Source organism: Ictidomys tridecemlineatus, chromosome 14 (genome assembly GCF_052094955.1).
Source record: "Ictidomys tridecemlineatus isolate mIctTri1 chromosome 14, mIctTri1.hap1, whole genome shotgun sequence".
In the NCBI taxonomy this organism is placed as follows: domain Eukaryota; kingdom Metazoa; phylum Chordata; class Mammalia; order Rodentia; family Sciuridae; genus Ictidomys; species Ictidomys tridecemlineatus.
In genome coordinates this window covers 7,379,362-7,397,882 of record NC_135490.1, presented here as the reverse complement: position 1 = coordinate 7,397,882, position 18,521 = coordinate 7,379,362, and the positions used below count along the sequence as shown (strand labels likewise).

At 39.9% G+C, this 18,521-nt stretch overlaps 1 protein-coding gene across 3 annotated transcripts in view; it reads right to left on the bottom strand.

Moving 5' to 3' along the window:
* The window catches only part of Kif13b (kinesin family member 13B), a 157,974-nt gene that overhangs the window by 98,537 nt on the left and 40,916 nt on the right, over window positions 1–18,521 (bottom strand). For all 3 annotated transcript variants that reach the window (XM_078030801.1, XM_078030802.1, XM_078030803.1), the window contains exons 3-6: window positions 8,507–8,519; window positions 4,201–4,261; window positions 1,821–1,913; window positions 16–196 (exon numbers count right to left, since the gene is read on the bottom strand). In XM_078030801.1, coding sequence (XP_077886927.1) covers window positions 16–196; window positions 1,821–1,913; window positions 4,201–4,261; window positions 8,507–8,519 — 348 coding nt within the window. The remainder of the gene's footprint in view (window positions 1–15; window positions 197–1,820; window positions 1,914–4,200; window positions 4,262–8,506; window positions 8,520–18,521) is intronic.

The window sequence follows — 18,521 nt, the reverse complement described above, 5'->3', positions numbered from 1 at the left end:
CTCAAAGTCTTTTACCCTTTGGGATCAAGAAGGTCTCGAACTTTTTCATTATAAATTTCCATGTAGGACACTTCTACTTTAAAACTCTGCTCCTCATTTTCCTCTTTCTGGGTTCGTTCAAAGAGTCCACTGCAGAGTCTTGGGATTAATCCAGGCTGGTCCACTGTGCCCATCATAGTGTAAGATTTTCCAGACCCTGCAAAAGGAAAATCAGAGTTACTACTGTCTCTGAGAAGTTTAAACATATAATAACCCTCTTTACTTTGCTCATGATAAACTGCCAGCATTTAGTAAAATGCCCAAAATACAAGAAGAAATGTATCCAAATATAATAAAAATTTTAAAAAATGCAGAAGCTTTCCCATTGCAAATGTTACTATCAAAAGGAAACATGCTTTAGAAAGGAAAAAAAAAGCCTATTTTCCTCATCTTCACATAAAAAAAAAATACCTAGAACAATTAAAAAACAGCAAGGATTGAAGTTTCCTCAAATAAATTGGGATAAGCCACATGATTAATACTATTATGCCTACCCCCAGCCACAAATCATAGCACTAAAAATATAGGTTCTCCACATGGCCCCAGAACAAATTAACTTACTACCCTCTGATAATAGTGCATGAACCAAGGAAAAATCCTTTTCTAATACAAAATTATTTTCTCTACTATAATAGAAATGCATGTTCATTAAATAAAATTCAGAAAACACGGGAAAATAGAAAGGAAAAAAAATAAATCACCATAGTCTCATCATCCCCAAACAGTAATAACACTCAAGTGTAACTCCTTCCTCTTTTATAGTAGAAGTGATTTTGCAAACAAACTCTTTGTTTCCTTTGTTTTTGCAGTGCTGGGAATGGAATCCAGGGCCTCACACCTCCTAGGCAAGTGCTCCACAAGCCCTGCAAACAGGCTCTCCAACCATGCTGCTGCTGTCCACTTGAGACCCCATCCTTTCATAATACCTAAAACTAAGGTATCACTTCCTACATACCAGGTCTCTTTTAAAGTGTGCATATGGTGGGGCTGGGGTGGTGGCTCAGTAGCAGAGCGCTTACCTCACACATGTGAGGCACTGGGTTCAATCTTCAGCACCACATAAAAATAAACAAAATAAAGATATTATGTCCATCTATAACTAAAAAAATTTTAAAAGTGTGTGTATGGTAATTAATTCATCACGACAACCCTACAATAAAGTTCTATCATTATCAACATTTTACAGATAAGGAAACTGTAGGGCCAAGAGTCCCAGTGGGCAGGCAGCAGGGGGAAAAATGGAGCTGGCACAGCCTGGCTTGGAGTCTCTGCTCTATGAACCATTCCACACACTGGAAGAAGAGTTTCCAGTTGGACAATAATAATGACAAGTTATATGATATATCTTATAAAAGTAACTGGTTTACTTTAAGTAGATTTTGTTTCCTTGACCACAAAGACAGAGAAGTCAAAAAGTACCTTATCAATTATAACCATATTAACATATTAACAAGTATGTTCTTTTTAGTATTTTCTCTATATTTATCCTTAGAGCCTACAATATATGGCTAGTAATATGTAGAATAGTCATAATTCTGTAATTTATTGGAAACAAACTGGACCAGTACCATGTGACAAGATTAGTAAAGAAAAAGGATACTAATCCTAATTTTATTTACTCATTTTTAAAAAACTATATTTGATTTTAGCATCTATAGTACTTCCTAAAAAGAAAAACAACAAAAAATAAATCAACAGTATATTACTCAGTAAACATGGTTCTATTTTCTCTTCCGTTGAAAGAAATTTGCTCATGTGATCTCAATAGTATTTAACATTACCTGTCTGTCCATAGGCAAAGATGCATGCATTGTAGCCATCAAAAGCATTCTGAAGGATATTTTCTCCAAGGCACTTGAAAACATCATCTTGACCTGAGACAGGGCGAGAAGGGGTTTTTTAAGCCAAATCAAAACACAAACAAAAATCTCAACATACACCATCAGCTTATTTATCTCCAAACATGAGCTTTAAACTTGATAAATGCTTCCAAAGGCTTATGCCTGTCAAGTTATTTGTAGTTAGCACATGAGGGGAAATTAGTATAGCATTTCCTATAATACATACTTGAATTAAAAAGGAAAAAACACCAAGGAGCTCCCTTAGGGCAAAGAGCCAATGAGCCACTTATTTTACAATCAATGATCAGGAATACCTGCACTTTATATCCAGGACCTAGGAATACCTGTATTAACTATGTAGTACTCAGTCAGAACTTTTATACAATGGGTTAGGGAATTGAGAAAAATTCCATGTGCCGTTCTCCTCTTTTTCCTCAATGATAATTTCTAATTACAGGATCTACAGTTCACAACAATTAGAACAAGAAGGAAGACCCTGGAAATTTTCTTCAGCTTTCAATTATAGACTTAAGTAATATATTGAGTCAAGTTCTCTATCACAGGCCAAAAGAGATGTGTCAATAATCAATAATCAAATATGAACCTTACAAGCCATCCACCTCACTGAGTCTCAAATATAAGAGGGAGAATTGGATGCTGCTGTTGGGCAAAGGCATTCCATGATTCCATTACGCCCACTTCCTAGTTCATCTGCCAGTTAATTATCCTAGCTTGAATTTGAGGTGATCTTTAAAGTTGTCATTGGGCTGGAAGACCAAACATACTTCAACTTTTAAAACGTCCATAGTAAAAACCAATAAAATGTGATGTTCAATATTTAAAAGGGAAACGAAATATGGCAGTGCATGCTGTGGCTCCAGTTACCCAGGAGACTGAGACTAGAGGATCACTTGAACCCAGGAGTTCAAAGCCAATTTATAAAACAAAAAAGACTGTCCCAAAAAAGTAAAATATAAATTAAAAGATACTGCTTGGAAACAGGGGACAGAGCAGTTAGGAATACATGGAATTTTTTTTTTAATTTTATTGATTTTATTTTTTTAAATACATGACAGCGGAATGTGTTACAATTCTTATTACACAGAGTACAATTTTTCATATCTTTGTATATAGAGTATGTTCACACCAATTCATGCCTTTATACATGTACTTTGGTTTTTTTGCATTATAATTCTTATTACACATATATACCATAACTTTTCATATCTGTTTATATATAAAGTATGTAGACACCCAATTCAAGTCTTCATACATGTACTTTGGATAATGATGTCCATCACATTCCCCTGCCCTTGCTAATCCCCTGCCTCCTCCCTTTGCCTCCCACCCCTCTGCCCTATCTAGAATTCATCTAGTCCTCCCATGTTCCCCCTCCCTACCTGACTATGAGTCAGTCTCGTTATATCAGAGAAAACATTTGACATTTGTTTTTTGGGGGATTGGCTAACTTTACTTAGCATTATCTGCTCCAATGCCATCAATTTACCTGCAAATGCCATGATTTTATTCTCTTAATGCTGAATAAAATTCCATTGTGCATATATGCCACATTTTTTTTATCCATTCATCACTGAAGGGCATCTAGGTTGGCTCCTCAGTTTAGCTATTGTGAATTGTGCTGCTATAAACATTGATGTGACTGAAGAATACAAGGAATTTTTAAAAGGCTATCACCTTCATCTTGTGGCAAATGATGAGATAGTAATTTAGGAGAGTGATAAAATAGACTTTCAGGTCAAAAATAAAATGTGGAGGAATGTGGCACATTCCTCTCCACTACAGAGAGAAAACAGGCTCCAATGGTGCCGTGAATTACTGAACATCACAGGGGTGCAGAGGAGCAGAGCCTGGATGCTGCTCACCAGCGTGCTTCTTTCCTCCCACCAGCAGCCTCTCTAGACAACATCACTGACATCTCAGGGATACATCTACTGTGTGTTCCTGGTCCCATGTGAGACCTGGGGACATATGTGAGTCAACCTCCACTGGATACCATCATCTCAAACCAAGGACAGCAGACGGTAAATCTTTCAATTTTCCAATAAACATATAACCTCTCACAGCAAATACTGGAAGAAGCTGTCTGTTTACTTCTTCATAATGAGATTAGAGATTTTTGTTTTCTTCTTATGCTTTTATAAGTTTTCCTGATTTGTATTTTTATAATGAGAGAAAATGAAGATTTTTTAAGATAACAGTTTTAAAGTCACACACAATTACACTACAATAGTATCTGGAGAATGTACTGAAACCCCTTTTCTGCACCAGTAGTAGTGGACAGGATGCTGTATTCTGTTACCTGCATACTTTTCTCGGACAGATTCATCCATGGACCAGAAACAATGATCATAAGCAAACACCTGTTGAAAAGTGAACATAATGTGCTTGTATTAAGACCAAAGCTTTGACACTATGATGTTACAATAATGTCCTAATTTCAATGGAATTGCTCACTGTTTTTGTACAACAAAAACAACTTACTATTACACAACAGGATTAGTTATTTATATACAGTCTTACAATGACAACTACACACCCACGGGTCATCTAGCTCTATATTTCACATGGAAAACAATTCACAATGTTAAATGAAAAAACAAGTTTACAGAACAATATGAATTACATGATGGCTATCATACAAATATGTATGGTTACAAATATAAAGTTTACTTCTTCATAATGAGATTTGTGATTTTTGTTTTCTTCTTATGCTTTTATAAGTTTTTCTGATTTGTATTTTTATGAGAGAAAATGAAGATTTTTTTTAAGATAATAAAATTTAAAGATGCTCACATAGCAAGTACAAAATAGTTATACAATAGGAGATTGTTTAAATAAATTATAATGCACCCATGTTCAATATTACATAGATTTAAAGGTACAGAAGGGTTACTGACAAGAAAGTGATCATATTACTGAAAAAGTTATGGACATCTGGAATATCATTTCATATTTGTATAAAAACCTTTATGCATAAAAAGTAGGAATAATACATATTAAAATGCTATTTGGTTGGATAAAATAATTTCCATTTTGATATTTTGCCTTATCATTACTTTCTAAAACATACACATAGTTCTTTTACAAGATTTGTTTCACTAATTTTGTCTTTCATTTTTTGGATTTCTAATGGTTTTATGTCCATTCATTTGTGTTTCATAACCTAGCCTGTTTAAGGATTTTAAGGTTCGCCTTGATTCACCTCTCAAACTCCTCCGTTTGGAGTGCTGTTGTGCGTCCCTGGAGTGGCCTTTCTCCTGTGCCTCTACCTGTTAGTTTCAGGTGTGCCCTCGCTGGGAGTGTCTGTTACAGTTTACACACTGCTGTCTTTTTCCTCTACTAAAGGTCCCTTCCCGTGGCCAGTTCATGTCACCATTTCTGCTATGGAAGCTCAGACTTCGGTCCTCCCAAGACCAGATGTCTCCACTCCCTCCTATCAACATGGGCATTGGCTCAATGTTGATGGCCGGCACTTTCTCAGCTTTTTTAAGCCTTCAATCACAGAGGAGCCTCTCCCAAATCAGTATTTGCACAGTGAACCTGACTCGGTCCTCCACCACACGCCAGGGCCCCACTGATTGGCAAGCGCTGACTTCAGTCAGGTGAGGGCCTGTGTGATTCCAAAGCCCAGAACACTGCCTTGGCTCCAGCTTACTGCTAGTTCTGAAGTTACACGTGCTGTTTGTGAGTCTGACGACACAATTCTAATATTTTAAAATATTTTATCTGTTCCTGCTACACATTTTAGAGCTGGTAGGAACAGACTTTCTGTGTAACCTCACAAGGCTATGTGGACCAGATACCTAAAAGTCAAATTTTTTAAGAAGTTAGATTAATACCAAAAATTGAGTATGCCTGCAAATATCCTGCCCCACTACAACCTAAAATCAACTCAAAATAAACAGGGAGGGAGTGGGAGAAAGGGCCCAAAGGGAGAAAAATGAGAAAAGGAGTCCAAGGTTTGGAAAGCCAGACCGATGCTTGTTCCTGGATCAGAAATGGGGAGCGGGGAAACTGCCATGAGACTGTCAGGGGGAGTGTGGGGATGAGGCCACCAGAAAACCAGGTTCAAAAAGAAAATGCAACAGAGGGAGGTGCCACCAAAGACATGGGTAGTCCTGCGAAGACCCGGGGGTCCAAACAAAATGGTAGGAGAGATAGGAGCATCACTCAAGAGAGTGACAGGTTAAACACCGCTGAACAAGCAGGGATCAGAACACCCAGGTCTTTGCGTGATAGCAGGCAGGTGAGGCGTGTGCCTCTAGGTGGGCAGAGGTGGCTGGGGATGCCAGAGAAGAAACATGGCTGAACCCCCAAGAAGAGGCCGGAAAGCTGGTGCCTGGAAGATCCCCACCAGGCCACAGTGTCATGGCACTTGTTGCCAACTCTGCCCTTTTCCTAAGGCTAAGCAGATGTCCTTCTCGTGGTTGTATCTATGTTAGCTATCCTGAAACAGAAGAGGAGCAAGAGGAAGACAGTCCCAAGGGACTGTGCATAAAAAGGTCCAGTGGGGGCTGCTGTCAAACTCCATTTGTCACCCACAATGAGAATCATCTCACAGGTACGATTAAATACAGTGTGATGCTCAAATTAACTTTCTCCTGTTCTTGCTTTCAACTCTCATCCCTTGCAATTTTAATTCTGTTATTGCAAGCTTAACTCTCTCTTCAGAAGTCCCATGTACATTTACCCGGGCTCAGATCCTCCAGGGCACTCCCCTCTGAACCCATCATTACTGGGTGTCTCCCTTACTTTTCGATTACAGATTTCTTGTTTTATTTTTATTTTATTTTTTTTTTTTTGCTCTTTTTAGTTATACATGACAGTTGAATGTACTTTGACATATCATACATACATGGAGTGTAACTTCTCATTCTTGTGGTTAGAGATTTCTTTAACCACTTCATTTCTTACTCCCAATTCCAATAGAGAAGCCATCACTAAAGTCCCCACAGCAATACCTGAGACAGTGTGCAGGCCCTGTTCAAAGCAAACAAGGACAAAGGAGGCAAGCTGTAGCTGCCAGTAGACTGGCTCAAAAGTCCCTACCTCACACCACCAGGCTAGCCTAGGGTCGCCCCTGACCTGCCAGGGACAGGCTCCACACCACCCAGGTAGGCCTGAGCTTCAGGAAGTATCCAACTCTAGACACACTATGCTTTTCATGAACGGACAGACCTAAATAAAGTTTAACTTATAAAGTAGGCACAGAAGAGATGAACAGTGATTAATAATAAAATAAAACTACTATGACAATATACTGCAATCAAAGTTATATTATTGGGGTGTCTCTGTTTCTCTTCTCTCTAAATATCTACTTCAATCTGCCAGAGTTTGCCTGGGGTAACTGAAATCACAGAAAGAAAAATTGCAGACCAGTGGGGACTACTGTTATGGAAGGGCCACAGCTGGCACAAAGTTGGGGACCAATAAGCACCAAGTTCTTATTTACTAACAACACTAAACAATCCTTTTAAATTTTAGTAATTTTGTAATTATGGCTATCGTCCATAAAATAGACAAGTCCTTCTCTTTCTAAACAAACATTGTTCTTTTAAATTAAAAAAATGTTTTTCAATTAATAGAGAAGAAATAAACGTTTTCAGTAATAAGTTCAAATAACACCAAAGCATAAAGTAAAAAATAAAGGTCTCCCCATTTGCCAAGTACACCTCCTCTAGAAATAAATGCTGTGTTGACAATGTGGGTTTTTTTAGCCCACACATTTTCATAAACTCTGAGACACAGTTGAATTAAATAAAACATGGACAGTTTTTAAATAGTCAAGAAACGTATTCCTCACATTTACTACAATCTCCAATCTCTGCTCTAACAAAATATAAAACAAAAATAACTCAGTACCCTCTATATAGGAAAGATGAGTAGGGCTTTACAAACATACAACCAGGGCCAGGTTCAACTATTTATTTAAGTCATCTGGAGTTTCAAACAACATGTCTATACATACTTTAGCAACCATAACAGAATGGAATTAGAATTCAACCACAGGCTCTAAAACAACAACAAATCCCAAGAATGTATATCAGACTGAATTTCCTGGAAGTTTCAAGTAACTTCAGAGGATGGTCAACTTAAAAACATAGTACTTGTGCCACCTCAGCACATCTCTAAGTCCCCCGGATGGCAGTAACTGACGTGAAACACACATACACACACAGCAAGAGTGCCTTAGAATCCAAGCTCAGATCCGGGACCTGAGCCGTGCCCTTGAGGAAGCTGGGGACCCGGGGGTTTCTGCTGGCCTGGCAATGCCTTCCCAGCCGGCTTAGATGCCAAGGGGATGAGTTGGCTCAGCACTGCATGACCAAGGTTTGGAACCATCCGTTCTCGCCAATCTGTGACACACAAGGAACCCGTGTGGCAGCTATGAGGAGACTGGGTGGCTCTCAGGGTGCAAACACTTTTCACAACCCCCCCCACCACCACACACCAATAAGGCTTCAGGCTGTGAGAGGCTGGTGGCCTGTACTGCTTCAATAAACCGAAAAGGCCCATGTTTTCAGTTTGAGAAGAAAACCTGCAGTATTTCAAGACTCTGCACATAAGACCTTCATAAGCACCACACAATGAGCCAAATGTCTTACCTTTGGCTGGATCCTAGTTCCCCAAAGAAACGCCACCGTTGACATGGAAAAAAAAAAAAGGGAGAAGTGTTAAAAAAAAAAAATTAGCTCACAAAACTCTTTTTGGAAGGTAAAATAATAACAAACATGATATAAATTTGCAATAAGAAAACAAAATATTACCTTTGAAACCAAACAATAACGTGAAGGTAAATGAGTGTCAATTAGCTATTTAGGAGGGATGCTAATTCAGAAGATTAGCTTGGGGAAGAAAGACTGTCTCAACACCGGATAATTCAAAAGCACTCATCTTTTGCATTTCTGCTTATCCTGTTGTGTATTTCTTTTTAAAACTTTATTATTTTCTCTACTTTGGCAAAGCACAAGTTTACTCTCTCAACTGTCAGGTCCTTCTACAAAAAACGAGTTCTGTTCTGGCTAAGGAAAGAAGGTTACAGGTCACTAATGTCTTGCCAGTGAGTTACTTTTGCGGAATTCCACATTACCTACTCCTTTTTAGTCCTCAGACAGTTCTACTCTCCCCTCTCTCCCTCCCTCTGAAACTGCCCCTGGCTTACATCTCCCCAAGGTACAGTGTGTAAATCCAAGAAATAAGGAGACAGTTTCAAACTGAGAAAACTTGTGAGAAAGCAGAGAGAACTTCCATGGACTCCTCACCCAAATTTGCCTCCTGCTGAGGCTGTGAGGACACCACTCATCCTTCCCCTCCCTCCAAAGAGATAAAAACACACACGCACACATTTTATTTCTGAACCACTTGACAGTAAGTTGCAGACATGACCTTCAGCCCTAAACACTTCAGTGTGCGATTCCTAAAAACAATGGCCACTTACTTAATCCTAGCCCAATATCCAAATCTTTAGACAATTTAGGAATAAAGCAAAATATTTTTGATACTAGAGTATGACAGGAATAGTAATAATTTGTCCTATGCAGAGGATCAAAATTTTGAAACCTGAAAGCAAACTGCACATGCTTAAATGTCTCCTTCCAACAGTCTGCGCACCTCCTTGTCCCTCTGTCTCATAAGATTTCCTTCCAAAATTATTTGTACTCATGATTCCGGTAAGAACACTAAAACACCACAGCAAGACTAGCAAACAAAAGTGACATGCGTTTGACAGATCTGGGAGTGATATCCAATGTGGCTGACATATAAAAGAAAATAATTTCTCTGGAAAGAGATACAGAGAAGCTTCCTGACAAAAAGAGTTATGAAATATGAGTAGAGGTTACTGACACGTGCTATCATCTCTGTACACATCTTAGAAGCAAAGCAGTTCCTCTTCCACTGTGGACAGCCTAAAACCCAGCCGCAGGTAAGAAGAGAGCCCCAGGTCTGGAACACCAGGGCGGGCCTGCGCGTGCTGACTCACAGCTTCATTCAGTCCTCAGGACTGGGCAAGGTGTCACTGTGAGTCCAGTGTTACAGTTGACAAGCACACTAATGAGCAGCCATGGATCTGGTGCAAAACAAGGTCTCTGATGCCCAAGTCCATGGTCTTGCCCTGCCCACACTGGTCAAGACAACCTGGACTTGAGAACCTGAGTCACACATTAACAACTGCTCCTGCTATCAGAAACATTTCTCAGCATATTAATTTCCTTCATTTTAATTATTACCCAATACAAGGCTGTCACTTGGTACTGAGGCCAGTGTGCATTTGCTACTCACTATTGTGTATGAAAATGCCACACTGACTTTTCTGAGAACTAAAGAAGATATTTAGTATATTTCAAGCTTAAATCAAACATTTTAATATTTTAAAAAATAGCTCTCCCTAAAATACAAGAAACAACTACGGAATTCAACAATATATGACACACTGTAGAAAAATCAATGGGACTAACCTGAATTCAGGACAGCATAACATGTAAATTAATTACAGGGCTAAGTTTCCAAGTAGGATTCTGGTAGCTACAACAGTAAAGCTCAAATAACCCAGAAAGCCATGGGACACCCAAAGATGTAATTATAGCTCTGTGTACAAATAAATAAGTAAATTAATCAATTAAACAAAACCTTTCAAAGTGTAGTTGCAATTCGATACAGCCATGCCTCATTGATCCCAGGATCCCATATTTAGAAACCTCAGCTATCCTGATCACTATGGAGATTCAGGAAGCAAAGAAAACCAGCTCCTGACCAAATAAAAGAGATGTTGCAAACTGTGAGCGCCCCAGCCTTCATCGTTCAGCTGAGCCCAATTACTTTTGTTATTGCTTAACTTCATTTTGAAATATTTTCAGATTAAAAGTTCCAAAAATAGTGCAAAGAATTCCTGCACACCCTTTACCAAGGCACCCCAAATGTCATGTCTTCTACCATCAGTTACAATGACTGAAATGTGGAAGATAACCATTAACACCCCATTTATCCAAGCCTTGCCAACTGCCTGCATTAATATCCTTTTTTCTTTATATATACAAATTTTAATGTGTTTTTTTTTCCTGGTCCAAGATTACCAACTGCATGTAGTTGCCATTCTCCTCCAGTCAGGGTTATGGACACTTGAAGGTACCAGACACTTGTTTTATAGATTATTCACTCAGTGTCATAGACTGGGTTTGTCTAGTGCTTCCTTGTTACTAAATTCAGGTTGTGCACCTTGGCAAGCACAATACAAGTAACTGACGGCCAGCACAGTGCTCCCTATGAAGCAGCAAATGACACCCATGTCTCATTACTGACCAGGTTAATTCCCCTCACTTAATCAGGGCTGTGACTACCAGGTCTCCCCCTGGTAACACAACCATTTTCTCCCTTTGTAATTTATACACATCTTGTGGGAAAAGACTTTAAGACTGTGTAACTAAACACCAGTATCTCACCAGATTTTCACCTGAAACTTTTAACATCCACTTAGGATTTGTACCTGCAACGGCAACTATCCCTGATGATACCTGCCTATCAGAGTGATGAACATGTTAACAGCACAGGAGGACTGACCTGGAGGATGTGCTTTGATGGAAGAGGACACAGCAGATGACCTGGCTGCATATTCTGGACAGGAGCTGTTACCTGGGAATAAGCTACTCTCTCATTGCTTTTTCCTAACCTGGTGCTTACTTCTCATTCAAATAATAACCCACATCATAAAAATAAGTCAAATTATGTTCCTAATCTCTAGAATGCCAAACTATGAAGAAGAAATTTAGTGATGACTTTATACAAGTTGATGATCTTTAGAAACATGTTATTCATGTTTCTGACTATGGAAAAAATAAAGCTGTCTAAAAATAAAACACAGTGCCACGTATGAATAAAACAAAATAATGTCAGTAGAATGAAGCAATGTAAATCAACAATTGCTGTCAACTATTGAAATCAAACATTGAATCTAAATACTACCATCATTTCATTTAATTCTAAAGATTTAAGTTGCTGAAATTTTCACAATTAGAAATATTTGGAATGCTGTTATAACAACATTCCACTCTAACCATCTCTTTTTAAAAAAGGATGTGCATTACAAAGAGCTCATTCTAACACAGTCATACTATGTAATGACATTGTTCTTTTTCAGACTTAGCTGGCAGTACCAGCAACCAAACAACAATCTGTGTGTTCATTATTCTTCCTGTCACCCCCTCCCTATGTGCCTTCCACATAAGGAATAAAGCTGACCTGACTTAAAACTTTAGGCAGGTCATCATGGAAGCCTCTCAATCTCTGCTTCTTGAGACAACTCTCAGTCAGAAGTCACTATACAACCATCACTGAAAGACTATCCACTCTTTCCTCAACATCTAGAACATGCCATTCGGTTTTGAGGAATAAATGGTAGCAACATTCTATTAGAATTCAGTAGAACCCACTGGGGAAAACAGTTTCAAGAATCAGGTCCTCAATAGTGGAATTATTTTAGGAGAGCAGAAAAACACAGCATGAGGATGATCAGGAACGAGAAACAGTACTGGATCACTGTGACTCTTCCTATTTACAATGAAATGAAGAATGACCACTTAACAAGTTTTACTGTGACCTCAGGAGGAGCAGAGGTACCCGGGACACAGCTGCAGCATCATTTCCCCGACATACACACAGAAGATTCCCGGGCTCCAGGCACCTTATCACATCCTGTATTCCACACATCTACACTCAGATGAGGCCGTGCCCCCACTCACATCATCATGCAGAAGGAAAGCTCCTATCAAAATCTCCCTGAAGAACCTTTCCCGAAGGACCCTCCCTGATTCCTACAGCCAAAGCTCCCTCCACAGCACGCCCCACGACACAGACTCTTCCTACGGGACATCTAAGCTAGACTGCGAGCCCTGCAGGGCAGTGCTTTTCACTTATCAGAGTCCAGCAAAGGTTTCTGGCTGCTCAGCAGACAGTCCTCGACTCTTTAGGGGACCTGGTCTGGGCCTATGTCTCCAACCAAGCCTCGCATCAGTTTCCCCCCCACACAGGCCTTCTTCTTGGCAGAATGTACCTGTTTCCCGGCTTCCATGCAGGACTTTCCTTCCACCTTGAACTCCTGAGGCCAACTCCTATTATTTTTCACTCCTCAACTTTCTTATTATTTCCAAACCTCTCTTATGTTACTCTCACAGTATTATGTGCAAAATAAAACCATTTTACCACCACCCATCCTTTCCCAAACACCCCAAAACCATAAGAAAATAAGAAACAAACTCTATATTCAATGAAACAGAAATATTTATAACTAAAGAACATGAAAAAGACAGAAAATGCATGTATAAAACACACATAAAAAGTTTAAAAATCAAAAATGAAGGATGAAGAAAAAGGAAACTAAAATATGGGATGCTGTTTTAAATCAGTAAGTTAAATCCCACCTACCTCCTAGCCCCCTCGAAACACTCAGGCCACTATCTCTCACAGACAATCCTTGGACAGACTTTTTTAAAACAAGATAGTTTGAAAACCCTCTTCTTCTGGAACCTTCCACCCACACAAACCACAAGTGTTTCAGAACAGAAGGACACAGAAGAACATGACTACTGAACCACAACTAGTATGTTTCACAATCATAGACTAGAAATATGAAAAACCCAACCTATAAATTCTGTAATTTAAAACTGTCATACAATGGGAGAACTAAGTTCAAAATATACACTCACCACTAACTCATCACTCACAAATCACCTGCCTCTTCTCATCTGTCAAACACCAGCAGATAGAGTTTTAATTCATCATCCACTTTCATTATAAGAAAGGTTAAACCTGCCAGAGAATACTGATTTCAACTGTAGAACTTCTTATGAAATACAATGCACAGAGTACCATATAGTACTATAGTATATATTACTATAGTAACCGAGTAACACACATTCATTTAAACAACTGTGCATTCAAATAACTGCAAGGGTATATGCACTCACTAGGATAGATTACTGAAACATTCTTAGACTCCAAGCAGAGAAAGCCTGTAATTTTTGCTTCTTTCAGTATTTGTGGTTTCTAACTGTAGGAGTCTATATTTTCCTGTGTGTGTGTGGGTGGGGGGGGTCCTCTTTCTAGATTGGATTTCTTCTTGACTGGATTGCATTTATTTGAAAGAAATTTTCACCCTTGACATTATCTAACATTCCCTCAGTCCCCAACCCTGTCTACACTCCATCTTCAACCCAGAAGCCCCACACCTAAGGCCCACATGCCAAAATAGCCACAGATGCACTGTGCTCAGTCCTCACAGTATTGGCCAAAAGTGAAATCAGAAGGCTTCCCACTAGGAAATCTGGATTTCCAAATTCTCTTGCAAGTTTAGAGATCTGGTCCCAGTTTCATGCAGCAACCACAGCTCATCATTCATTCAACAAATACGCACTAGGCGCTTTGAACCATCAGACAAATCTGGACCCCATAAAAGCTTAAAATGTTCCAACAGAAAGAATGAATGGATTTATAACACAATAGGAGCTAAGGAGGTGGAATTGATGGTGGGACCGACTTAGGGAGCAGGGCAGGCGCCATGAGGCTGCTGTGGCACAAGCTGCCCTGTGTCTTTGCCTCCCCTGAGGTCTACCAACTAAGAACCGTGAGTCTCACATCCTAGGCCAGTCTCTTGCTGGACAGACTGAATCCACACAGACACTGACCAGACCTGACAACTGAACTCTGACCACAACACCTGCAGCCGTCAGCCTAGATTGGTCAGCCTTGGTCAGTAACACCCAGCGTCTCTGTTTTGCCCTTGGTTACTACTCAGCATCAACCAAGAAGACAAATGTGCTCCCCACGCCGAGCACCTGATACACCCCACTTCTAGCGAGTCTGCTTCCAGCTTCTGCATGACAACAGCCTGCACTCAGCACCCTTGAAGCCACCCTCCGCTCTACCCTACAGCCTCCGCCTGCCTCCCTCAGTGTCTGCCCCCACAGAGATGACACCCAGGTCTTGCTGCAGCGCAGTATGGCAAACGGCCGCTGTGTGTGTTTCTTTGGGTTGCCTTCATTTATTTCCACAGGCTGATCAGCTAACATTTCATATAAGAAATAAAACCACTGAGGACAACTATAAATAAAAGATGTCACCTTCAGCCTGTGAATTTATGTTCCTATAAGTAGGTGCCTATAAAACAGACCCCCGAGCTAGAAAACCAGGGGGAGAGGGTGTGGGCAGGCGTCAAGCGCCTCAGGAAGAAGGTGGGAGGTCCCATTCTGAGCCCTCCCAGGGATTTTGGTTTCTTTGTCTGATTATTTGAGATGGAGTCTCATATGTGGCCCAGGCTGGCCTCAAATTCCTGGACTCAGAGTGATCCTCCTGTCTCAGCCTCCCAAGAAGCTGAGAACTCAGATGCGCACATTTATGTTTCATAGATTATTCTGTCTTTATTTCATGTTCTTCGGTTATAACTATTTCTGTTTCATTGAATACAGAATCTGGTGCAAACTTAGCAGCACCTCAGTTCACACAGTCTCCCACTTGCCCAATCATGGAAATTTAAGAAATAAGCTCCTGCTGCCTTATGGTACATCCCAGACGAGCATGAGTCTAATGCCAGAAAGGTCAATGAAATGGGACAGTTTTATTGAGGTGCTAATTTATATACCACAAATTTCATCTAACCCGAGTGTACAAGCCAATGGCTTTTAGCAAATGTAGACTTGTGCAACCACCACCACAATCTAGATCTAGCACATTTCCATCACCCCCTAAGACTGGCTTACACCTAACTGCAGCTAGGTCCTGCACCAGCCCATGTCACTACACACTTGCTTTTTTGTTGATGTTCTTTTTATATATACATGACAGAAGAGTGTATTTTGACATATTATACATACATGGAGTGTAACTCCCCGTTCTTGTGGTTGTACGTGATGTGGAGTTACACTGGTCATGTATTCATATATGAACACAGGAAAATGATGTCCAAGTCATTCTACTGTCTTTCCTATTCCCATCTCCCCTCCCTTCCCCTTTGTCTAATCCAATAAACTTCTAATCTTCCCTCCTCCTCCCATTGTGTATTAGCATCCACATATCAGAGAGAACATTTGGCCTTCAGTGTTTTTGTATTGGCTTATTTCACCTTAACATGATAGTCTCCAGTTTCATCCATTTACCAGCAAATGCCATGATTTCATTCTTCTTTCAGACTGAGGAATATTCCATATGTACCAGATTTTCTTTATCCATTCATCTGTTGAAGGGCACTTAGGTTGGTTCCATAGTTTAGCTATTGTGAATTGAGCCGCTATGAACATTGACGTGGCTACATCACTGCAATATGCTGATTTTAAGTCCTTTGGGTATAGACCAAGGAGTGGGATATCTGAGACCAATGGTGGTTCCATTCCAAGTTTTCTGAGAAATCTCCATATTGCTTTCCAGAGTAGTTACACCAATTTGCAGACCCACTATCAATGTGTGAGTGTGCCTTTTCCCCCACATCCTCATCAACATTTATTGTTACTTATATTCTTGACAATTGCCATCTGACTGGAGTGAGATAGAATCTCAGTATAGTCTTAATTTGCATTTCTCTAATGACTAGAGATGTTGAACATTTTTTCATTATTTGTTGACATGTCTTGCGCTCAGTGTGTTTTTGAGGTTCATTCATGCAGAGCATGTTATTATCAGTCCCTCGCTCCTTTTTATTGCCATGTCTTTTGTTTACCCATTGACCAGATAGACATTTAACAGTTTCCAGTTTGGGACTATTATGAATAGAACTGTTATGAATGTTCAATAAAAGGTTCTTTTGTACACATTTCTTTTATTTCTCTTGAATAGATACTTAAGAGTAGAACTGCTGGGTCGACTGGTAAATACTTTTATACCCAGAAATACAGACAACTTTTTAGGAAATAGGCAAACTGTTTTCCCAAAGTATGTGTACCATGGTATATTCCATCAGCAACACAAGAGTTACAATTGCTACACATCATCACCAATGCCTAGTACCATATTTCTGGTCATGGGTACACAAGTAGGTATGTAGAAACAGCTCAGTACAGTTCTAGGCTGCATTTCTCCAATGACCAATGCTAAGGGTATTCTCAAAATGTGTTATATTTCATTTGAGAGAACAGAAAACTTTTCACAATTAAGTTTCTATGCATATTAGACTATTATAAAGATTAATCAACTCCTACCCAGATCCTGACTACTTCTTTATCCTCATTCATACTGATTTGGTTGCTCTATATCTATTTCTTCCTTTTGTCTCTCTAACCACTTTCAAAATCTTTGTGTAGACATTCATTTTTACTTCTCTGAGCATTTAAAAGTAGAACTACTGCCTGTAATCCCAGCAGCTCGGGAGACTTGAGGCTGGAGGGTGGCAAGTTCAAAGCCAGTGTCAGCAACTTAGCAAGGTCCTAGGCAACTTAGCAAGGTCCTAAGCAACGTCTGAAAATAAAAAATAAACAGGGCTAGGTGCATGGCTCAGTGCTTAACTCCCCTGGGTTTAATCCCTGATACCAAAAAAAGAAAAATTAAAAGTAGAACTGTAAGTCGTAAGGCAAATACATATTTGTAAACTTCCCATTTAAAACTTGTTTTATGTTCAGAGGTATAGAACTGGCCACCTAAGGTTCAGGCCAAACTTTTCTGGACCAGGCTCACTGTGTGTTATATTTAATTACTAATGTTCACACCGGATGACTCGACGCATGCACTTGAAGCACTATGCTAAGAAATCTTTAATCCATCAAGTCTCAAGTTTCTAATTACAGAAGCATCTCTGATTCAAAGTCTGCATGAACATGCCAGCTGGAGTTCTGGGATGCTCACCATATAGTGATGAGACAAGAAGTCATTAGATACCTGAAGACACCAATCTGTCTTCACAACCTGCTGCTGTAAGGAAAAGCACTCTGCACTTGCAGGAAGCCCCACTCAGTTCTGCCGGGCCTGGCCTAGGTTTTAGGCCAACCTGGTTGGCCTGAACCCCAAGTCATCACTGAGCCCCATTAACTCTTTCTGCTACTTTAGTCCTGAATGAAACCAGATCCTGCCTGCACCACCCACCTCACACTGCTCTGCAATGCCATGTGGTGATGAAGAGAGCATGGCCTAGAACACCAGCAGACTTGAGTCCAAAGCTGCATTCAGCAAATGCTGTGCTCTTCCCAGACCCAAGCACTGTTCTAAATGGATTTTCTTTAACCCTCACAACACTCTAAATCATAGATCCTTGTATCATCCTCATTTTAGAAATGAGGGAATGGAGGCTTGGAGGAGTAAGTAATATCCTCAAAGTCAACAATTAAATAGTAGATTGGGGATCCAAACCAAGGCAGAAGGAACCTTGACCTTTAGCAATAGTCTGCTGAAGGGGCAAAATCTAAACTACATAGGCCTTGAGTACCATTTGCATTTTCTCTTTGGGACATGTTGCCATGGTGAACTTTGTGCAGTAGCTCTGTGCTTCCTACATGAATTCTGTGTGTGTTTCAGTCCTCCTTCCTGTCCTCCGCAAGTCCCATCTCCTGGAGTAATGTATCCCAGCCTCCATTATTTCCTGTTCCAAGATCTAACCAACTCTTTAACGGCCCACCTTTAGAGTGTATGAATTCTTCAACTAAGTAAAAAATG